This window comes from Epinephelus moara, chromosome 6 (genome assembly GCF_006386435.1).
Source record: "Epinephelus moara isolate mb chromosome 6, YSFRI_EMoa_1.0, whole genome shotgun sequence".
Taxonomy (NCBI): Eukaryota; Metazoa; Chordata; class Actinopteri; order Perciformes; family Serranidae; genus Epinephelus; species Epinephelus moara.
The window spans coordinates 32,620,996-32,630,014 of NC_065511.1; the positions used below are offsets into that span (position 1 = coordinate 32,620,996).

General features: G+C 45.7%; 1 protein-coding gene across 3 annotated transcripts in view; it reads left to right on the plus strand.

The window, feature by feature from the left end:
- The first annotated feature begins 299 nt into the window (after positions 1-299).
- Positions 300-9,019, plus strand: part of trim46a (tripartite motif containing 46a) — a 31,328-nt gene continuing 22,608 nt past the window's right edge. For 2 of the 3 annotated variants that reach the window (XM_050047058.1, XM_050047057.1), the window contains exons 1-11: positions 301-557; positions 1,475-1,733; positions 2,260-2,410; positions 3,246-3,444; positions 3,529-3,675; positions 3,752-3,847; positions 4,641-4,894; positions 5,015-5,136; positions 5,229-5,558; positions 6,339-6,568; positions 6,696-6,763. In XM_050047058.1, the coding sequence (XP_049903015.1) occupies positions 498-557; positions 1,475-1,733; positions 2,260-2,410; positions 3,246-3,444; positions 3,529-3,675; positions 3,752-3,847; positions 4,641-4,894; positions 5,015-5,136; positions 5,229-5,558; positions 6,339-6,568; positions 6,696-6,763 (1,916 nt within the window). In that variant the 5' untranslated portion in view covers positions 301-497. Of the gene's footprint in view, positions 558-1,474; positions 1,734-2,259; positions 2,411-3,245; positions 3,445-3,528; positions 3,676-3,751; positions 3,848-4,640; positions 4,895-5,014; positions 5,137-5,228; positions 5,559-5,879; positions 5,945-6,338; positions 6,569-6,695; positions 6,764-9,019 lie in introns of those variants that run through there. The other variant, XM_050047059.1, reaches the window with a different exon arrangement.

Below are 9,019 nucleotides of genomic sequence, written 5' to 3' on the forward strand. Positions count from 1 at the left end.
ATTTAGGCTGTGGGGAGGAAACCGGAAGGAAGCGATATGTTTCAGAATTTTTTTATTCCTATGAAAAATACTAACCGTTATTAGATGGATTTTATGATGAGACCAGACAAGGTGTTTTTACATTGTTACACACGCATATGTTAAAATAAAATAGCAACTGCTGAAACATTAAAACCATCTTCCAAGAGCATTTTTAAACAGTGTAACATATTAATCATTCCTCGGGCAATGCAGCTGTGATAGCATAAACCAGACCTTTCCACATCCCCCCTCCCTCCCATCTTATTTGCACACCGAGTCGACTCGCTGCTTTGAGACAGACAGCACAGAATCAGCGTGTGCGTAACAGCACACACCGAGCACAGGAAAGCACCTACAGCAAATCCAAGGCCCAGGGTCGCTTTTTCCCTTCTTCCACTCACACAACCTGCCCCTGTCTTTCCCCCAGAATAAAAGGGGGTTTAGTTATATCGCAGGGACGCTGGCATCGTGGAGGCATGGCAGAAGCAGAGTTACAAACCTTTACCTCTATCATGGACGCGTTGGTTCGCATTAGTGTAAGTATGACGCTCATTTTTATTATTTGACCACGTGTGCGTATTTTAAACGAAATATAATTATCATCTTTCATTCGCTATCTTCATATTCCATCACATATTTTCCTCTCCATGCATCTGGATGCACAGGTTGCGTATGTGATGAAGGAATGTGAGGCATTTCTAGCGTTACAACATTTTTTTGGCATCCGTTCAATCAAAGACGGGTTTGCTTTATAGCTTAGCTGAAGCACCGTGGGGGGAAATAATAAAGCAAGGCCGCAGATAACATATCCACACATTTCAAACGTTGCAGCAGATAAAGCGGTGGGTGTTTGGGGACTGTAATCAGCATAATATGTTGGCTAACAGTAGCTTTAAATGCTTACAGGCTGCATACGATGAGAAGGCAGAGATGATGCGCGTTGTCATAGAAACGGGATGCTGCGTTTAGCAACTGAAACACCGGAATGAGGCCTCCACAACCACTAACACTTGAAAACCGAGGTGTTAGCAGCAAAACTGGGAGCTATATTTATTTTATTGATTTGAAAATGTTGCCCTTGGCCAAGTGTACCAAACCAGATCCTGTGCCAGAGATGGATAAACCAGTTCTTCATCTGAGGTGTTCAACAGGAAGGTGAGGCTAGAGGACTCCATTTGTATTACAGGAGAGTGGCTAACACCTGAAGTCAGGGAAAGCTATTTTTCCTCCACATTTGCCTTCCCTGAGCTCGGCACATCCACCATCAGCCTACGTAACCAGTGTCTGCCGCAGCTCCCCCTCTCGCTCTTGACTCCTACACATCTCATATACATTTTTTTTTCAGGTCACAGGAGGTGCAGAATGTAAAGAGCAGTGGATTCTTTATTTACTCTAGTGACTCAGCCTTTATTGAATATGACTCCGTACTCTTTTTGGTACTCTCCCCCTCCAGTCCAACATGAAGAGCATGGAACAGGAGCTGCATTGCCCGGTGTGTGATGAGATGGTGAAGCAGCCCATCCTTCTTCCATGCCAGCACAGTGTGTGTCTACTATGTGCGGCAGAGGTGTTGGTACAAAGAGGTTATCCTCCTCCAGACCTCCCTCCAGAGCCCAATTCACCTGCCTCCACACCCAACACACGCTCCCCACGACAGGCACGAAGACCCACACCCAGGACCCCTGACCGCCTGGAGCGGGTCCTCAGAACAGGTGGAGAAAGAATGTGACGATGAGCGTGTGTTGGGAAATTTTGAAAAGCTATATAAGCTTTGAAAATGGAATGATCTCAGCAGTAAGCCACCTCAGAGTGACATCATCGTTTAAAAATGCAAAGATGATGGCGTGATATGATGCCACTGTCCTGTTAGCATCTGAGCTTCATAGGTGATGCAGCTGACACATCAGTATCCCGCTGAGCATCAGGGGCTTCATGCATTCATCTCATGACTTATTTAAGTGCATGTAGAGCAAAGGCCACAGAGGTAGAGAGAGTCAAGGAGGCATACAGGGCAGTGAGCATCTGTCGAGCAGGTGTGTTTCAGTGTGTGTGTGTGTGTGTGTGTGTGTGTAAGCCAATACTGTTTCCTTCACAGTGAACTAACTGTTATTTATCACAGTTCTTTTTTCTCTGTGTATATAAATGAGAGACAGAGAGCTAGGTTGTTGTTTTTTTCACTTTTTCTCCTGTCTCTCTCGCCGTCATTTTCCCTCCTCTACACCTGCGTCCTTCCTCCAGTGTGCGGGACATACCCAGGGCGGAGGCGGAAGGACACGTCCCTCCCCCCCATGTTGTTTCCATGTCCTTCCTGCCAGCAGGACATAGAGCTCGGCGAGAGAGGCCTGACAGACTGCCTTCGCAACCTCACACTTGAGCGGATTGTGGAGAGGTATGCAAACACAGATACAGTAAATACTGTAGCACACAGAGTCAGGGGTGTTGTCAGAGTGTATACTGCTGTTTGAAATTATAAAAGTAATGTTTCATCATCAGCTCATTAAGAGAAATTTTAAAGAAAGTAATCATGCTTATGGAAAAAAAATCCTTTTTACAGATGAAGGCAGTGAAGAAAGGCAGCGAATGAAGGGATCAGTCAATACTGCTTTATAAATGAGACAGGAAATAATTTGCTGGAAGGAGTTTCAATAATGAATCTCTCCTTTACTCCTGATCCAAGGCAAACCCTGAGAGCTGACTGCAGGGGCAGCTCAAAAACTGCAGTGTACTATACAGCACGACTGTGGTCCAGTTTAACTGAAGTTATGTCGAGGAAGTTTGGAGTGAAATACTTCTCATCTCTCTTTAATGTTAATCATCCTCTTCTCTTATCAGTTCAAGTAGTGGAGATCAAAGTGAGCGGAGCTGCTTTCTGAGATGGGGAGAGAGAGTTATGGGGAGAGGCAGTTTCCCTGTTTCACACGCAGCAGTTTGATGGGTGCAGCTGCTGCCTCCTGAGACAGTGGTGGTGTTGGTCAGGAAAGTGTGACGGTGCATGTTTTACTGCGCAGGATGCACTAACAAGGCAGCTGCTGGTGATGTATCCAGGTCAGGCTGTAAAAGAGTTAGACTCCTAACTACTGAAAAGAGAGCAGGGCAAACTCGATGAGCCCAATCTTCCCTTTGTTGAGTTTTAAGGACTCTCCCTCTCTTGCTTTCTTTTTTTTTTTCCCCTGCTGCATATTTAGCCCTTTCCTTATCTTCCTGTACCCCTGTCTGCCCTTTAGGTACAGGCACACAGTGAGTCTGGGCAGCGTAGCCATCATGTGTGGTTTCTGTAAGCCTCCTCAGTCTCTGGAGGCCACTAAGGGCTGCGCTGACTGCAAGTCCAACTTCTGCAATGAGTGTTTTAAGCTCTACCACCCTTGGGGAACCCCCCGAGCTCAGCACGAACACATTCTACCCACCAACAACTTCAGGCCAAAGGTTTGCCTCTTTTTGTTTTTTGTGCATCATATACAGTCGCTTCTCTTCTATTGGTATTGTGCCTTAATCCTCTTTGTGCTCCAGGTCCTGACATGCACAGAGCATGAGCAGGAGAGAATGCAGTGGTACTGCCGTAACTGCCAGAGGTTACTGTGCCCACTTTGTAAGCTTCGTCGTGTCCACCATGGACACAAAGTGTTGCCCATAGCACAGGCCTACCAGGCCCTTAAGGTGAGTCTGCTTCGACTGTGGTAAGATCCTGGTGTCAGCAGCCTCGAAATGTCAACTTTTTGTTTGGGTCTTACAGGAAAAGGTGACCAAGGAAGTCAACTTTATCCTGGCCAACCAGGAGACAATACAGGGCCAGATCACTCAACTGGAAGCTGCCATCAAACAGATGGAGGTACACTGTCCTTTCTCAAAATGGCTGCATCTGTACAGGTGCAACAGTATTTGCAAGAGTCTTTGCCACAGTATTTTGTTGTCTCCATAGAACTGATTGTCCTGTTTGGCTAGCAGGAATTCTACTACTCATTCATCAACAGTCATTCACTTGCGAATCTAGACAACCTTATGTCTGCATAGCTTGTTGGTAAAGGGGCTAAATAATGCTCTATATTTGGGCTAAATTTTGGCGAGGGAACAACTGGCATGGCCATTCTCAAATGGGTCCCTTGAACTCTCACCTCAAGATATCTGAATCAAAATGGCTTCCATGGGTGCCCACAAGTCTCCCCTAAACTTGAGAAGTCTTGTTCCCAGTAAGTGTGGTTCATTACAAATAGTTTTCACATAGTATAAATACGTTAACATTATAATCACACTCCTGAAATTTAGTTATTGCTTTTGGTTTTGGTGTGCCAGCCCAATCTTTTCAGAGGCTCCATCTGGCCACCCCTGGGAAAAGAATTCTGGGAATGCCACTGTGTAGTTTAGATGATACCACTTTCTTTATTTTGCTTTAATACAAAGGGAATCCATCCCCAGTCCTGCCAATTTACTTTAACTACAGCTGCAACTGAAGGTACAGGTAGTCCTAGTGGGCCCTCTGGAGGCCTGGGGCTCTAGTGCAATGACACACTTCTATGCTGGCAGAAGCAAAGACGTTATCTCTGTGTTTATCCGTACTAATCTGTCTTTTTTAATTTTTTTTTAACTCAGCAGTGACAATGTCTCCCCTTTCTGTCTCTGTCCAGGCAAACAGCGCAGTGGCTCTGCATCAGCTGACTCACTGCATCCGAGAGCTGGGAGCGGCTGTGGCGGAGCGTCAGGGGGCTTTGGCTCTGGCCCTGGAGGGATCTCGCAACAGGAGGGAGGATGCTCTGTCTGCCCAAGTCTCAGAGAGGCGGAGCCTGCTGGAGCATGCGGGCCTGATGGCCTACACGCAGGAGCTGCTGAAGGAGACCGATCAACCCTGCTTTGTGCAGGCCGCCAGAATCACTCACAGCAGGTGACAAATGCTTATTCAGCTGAATCCCAAACTCAGGAGGAAATAGTTGGATTTCTGACATTTTTTATTTTTGTGTATGTGTTTGTGTGTGTGTGTGTGTGTGTGTGTGTGTCCCTCCAGGCTGGTGAAGGCGATAGAAAACCTCCAGTGTTTCACCCTCTCAGCTGATCCCTCCTTCAGACACTTTCACCTAGATGCATCCAAAGAAGTCAAGCTCATCAGCAACTTGGGTTTCATACGTGGTAGGTCCCTTTGTTGCTGTGATAAGAACCATGTAAAAGTCAAATAATTCTTTATTAAGGTAAATTAATGTCTCTGTGTGTCTCCTCCGCAGCCCCACTGGCTCCAGTCATTGACACTCAAAAGACACTTGCTTATGACCAGCTGTTTCTATGCTGGCGCCTCCCTCAGGACTCGGCCCCAGCTTGGCATTTCTCTGTCGAATACCAGCGACGAGCAGGGGGGGCTGCAGCCACGTGGGGCGGCACCAGATCCCCTAATGCGGCGGTAGCGTGGCTGCGTCTGGATGAAGTGAGAGGGACCAACGCTGTGGTCGATCGGCTGCAGATGGACAGCGTGTACGTGCTCAGGGTGAGAGGCTGCAATAAGGCCGGGTTTGGAGAGTACAGTGAAGAAGTTTACCTCCACACTCCACCAGCACCTGGTGAGATATGGACATCTGTTATTTGACATGCTCGGTCTTTTTGATTTTTACATTTCTTTCACGACAAAAACTCATCTGTCCATTTTTCTACAAACAAATAAGGCCATTCTTTGCTTCCAATGCAGGTTCACTGAATTCATTCATTTTTTTAAGTACCTAAAACAAGTTGGTTTGCATTGGTAACAAAGAAAAAACTGTTGGCAGTTACAGATATGTTTCCAGTCTTGCCATTTTTCCATTAATTGACTAACCTTGATATTTCTTTTCTCTTCTTCTTCCATCCCTTCATTTCCTCCATTCCTACTTTATTTTTTATTTTAGCTTCTGCACCAAACCTTCCTTTTTTTATTCTGCATTCCAGTTTCATCTCGTCATTCTTGCTACAGGTCTGTCCTTCTGCACTTTACAAAATTATATGTATTGCTCCTTTATGTTGTCTGCTGTTTCCTGTTGGTGTTATTCTGCACTCGAAATTCTATGATCTGATCAGTTGGAACAATATGTGGAGTTACCTTTACTCTGTTTCTCACGTTTCCTTCCTTTGCTTAAGTCCCTTCATCCTACTTTACCTCTTGATCTGCCTCTTAATACGTGTTCTCCGCCCACTCCTCTTTAGCTTTTATTCCTTTATATGCTCAGACTTGCTGTAGCCTGACTGTCCCAGCTTCAGGTTCTAACACCTCCTCCCTCCTGACTCCTCTCCGTTACCTTCCTCGCCATCTCTCTCTCTCCTCACCCCACCTTTCCCTCCCGGTATGCCTCCTTTTCCCGTCCTCTCAGTGTTGAGTTTCTCCTTGGACTCACGCTGGGGGTTGCATGCTGACAGGCTGGCACTGGGTAAAGGCCAAACCTACGCCCGCAGCGTGCCAGGTCTCTCCCTCCTGCAGGCCGCCGACCGCACGCTCACATCGTGCCACTTGACTTCGGACCTGCTGGTGGCTGACGTAGCTGTGACTCAAGGCAAACACTACTGGGCATGCTCTGTGGAGCCTGGGTCCTATGTGGTGAAGGTGAGAGTGATGCTTGTTGGTCAGCTGGTTTAGTATTATAATGTGTTGCATATGAAATCAGCTTTGCCTTCCATGCTCAGTCTAAATGGATGTGACCAACTGAGATATCTCATTATCTCTCTTGCAGGTGGGAGTAGGGCAGGAGACTAAGCTACAAGAGTGGTTTCATCTCCCTCAAGACATGGCCAGCCCTCGGTAACTAAATCCTTAATCTCTGAATTTAGACTCTAGATTAATTGTTACCCACAAGACTAATTGTTGTTCCTAATGACAACAAATATCATACTATGTAAATGGAACTGACCTCTGTCACAGGGATTGATAGAGCTCTTGATGATCTTGATGGAGTTATGCCAGAATTGTTCCTTTCTCCATACTTAAGGCAGCATTAATTGATGGATTTTAATGGATTGTTTGGCTACGTGGGGCAGTGGAACAACCTGCAAACACAACATTGACATTACATCATCTGCTGCTGCTAGAAATGGTGTCGATGATAATGGTGAGACTAACCTAATCATCAGAATAAGGCCCAATCCCGAAACCCCCCTTGTCCACTACCCCTTAGCCCTTGGCCCTACCCCTTGGCCCTCGAAATGAAGCAACGAGGGGTAGGAGTTGAAATCTTTCCCTAGGAACTGGGACACCACTCACTACATCACTGCGTCGGTTACGTTCACGCATACATAACTATTTTAAACATTAAGCCATGAGCCATCTACATCTCCAACCAGCATCTACAATGGAGTCTCCAGTTGAGTTCATCCTACCGATCGCGTTTGCTGTATTCATCATGCTTCGTTTGATGAACAACACACGACGAGACGAAATGTACAACGGGACTTCTGCGAGCTAACTAGCTAGCTAACCAGCTAAAATTACAAGGCAGCATAGTTATACTAGCTGGCGTGTTATCGTAATGTGAAAAATCCGACAGTTTTGCAGAACAGGACAGATGACAGACGCCAAATAGTGCGAGCTAGCCAGCTAGCTAACCAGCAACTTGACGACGTTAACGTTAGCTAGCTGACTAGCTTTCTGTCAACTCCAATTTAGACATCGTGAATAGCAATAAAAAATTGCTATACCGTTCTCTACACAAATATACAGTTATTCGAAAACGTTTTTACAAAAGTTCCATGTTTATTTGCAAAATTATACATACATGTATGAACTATGTATGAAATAACCGTCTCTTGCTCGGTGGTAGCCATGGCGAAGTCTACCCCTCGCTGGCAAGTCAGCATATGAAATCCCTCGCTCTGAAGGGCTAGTTTCATACCCACTACCCCTCGTTATGCCCCCTACCCCTACACGCAAAAAGAAATTGGGACACCCCTACCCTTCGCGGGAACGCGCAAATCTATGGGTAGGGCCAAGGGGTAGGGCTAAGGGGGGGTATTGGGACGGGCCCTAAGTATATTACATATGTATGTCATTATGTAGTGAACATTAAAACCTCACATTTTAACAGCGCTGTGGTCAACATGTGGTTATGTTTAGGCACAAAAACGACTTGGTTGTGATTTGGGAAAGATCATGTTTTGGCTTAGAATACACACTTTTGGTGACTAAAAAGCCGCCCGTAATGCAGCCATGTTTTTTTGTTGCACTATCCCTAGACTCACAAGTCAGTCTTTAGACGCTTTGCTTAACTAAAGACTGATGACTTTCTCCCTGATTTTGTGTTTAGATGGGCGGATACAATTTCAGAGTTTAAAAAACTCCCTACGTTGCAGAAACAATAGTACATCTGCAGGGCAGTCCTTCGGTGGCTCGCTGAACTCTTGTGCTTGTAAACATAGTCCGACTAGAAACACGTGTAGCGGTACAAAATGGCTCAGCCGTGCTCGCAGAAAACGCCGTCAAAGTTAGTGGGTGTTTGTCACGTTTGCGGCGACACATTCTCGCCAACTAAAAGAAACAGACATAATCTTTTACAAGGCCATGACTGGGCTAACCGTTAGCTGTTAGCCCTGTTAGCCGTTAGCAGTGACTGTAATAGGTAATAACTCATTAAACGGTCCGTGAAAAAAATATCTTTTCCAGCGGATATCTTAGTTACAACATGATTGAGCTAGTAAAGCAGTTTTGTGTTGCTATGTGTGGTATTTATTCAGTTTTGGGAAATCACGATGTCTAGAAAGCATCAGTGGCTGCAGCTGACAGGGACAGCTAACGCTAGTAGCAAAGCTAACATCAGGACGTCATCTGTTAAAAGCCTCCCGTTGTCGGATACGACATGAAACTACTCCAATTAGCTCAATGTTGTAACTAAGACATCCGCTGGAAAAAATATTTTCTTCACGGATGAGCACACGTTTGATAAAACGGAGTTAAATCTCTCTGCATCCATTTTCAAGCTCTCTGTGTGTTTGTTTCCTTGCGGACGAGAAAAGGAGGAGCGCACATTTCCGAGAAGGCGTGTCCTTTTCAAAAATGCAAGAGGCG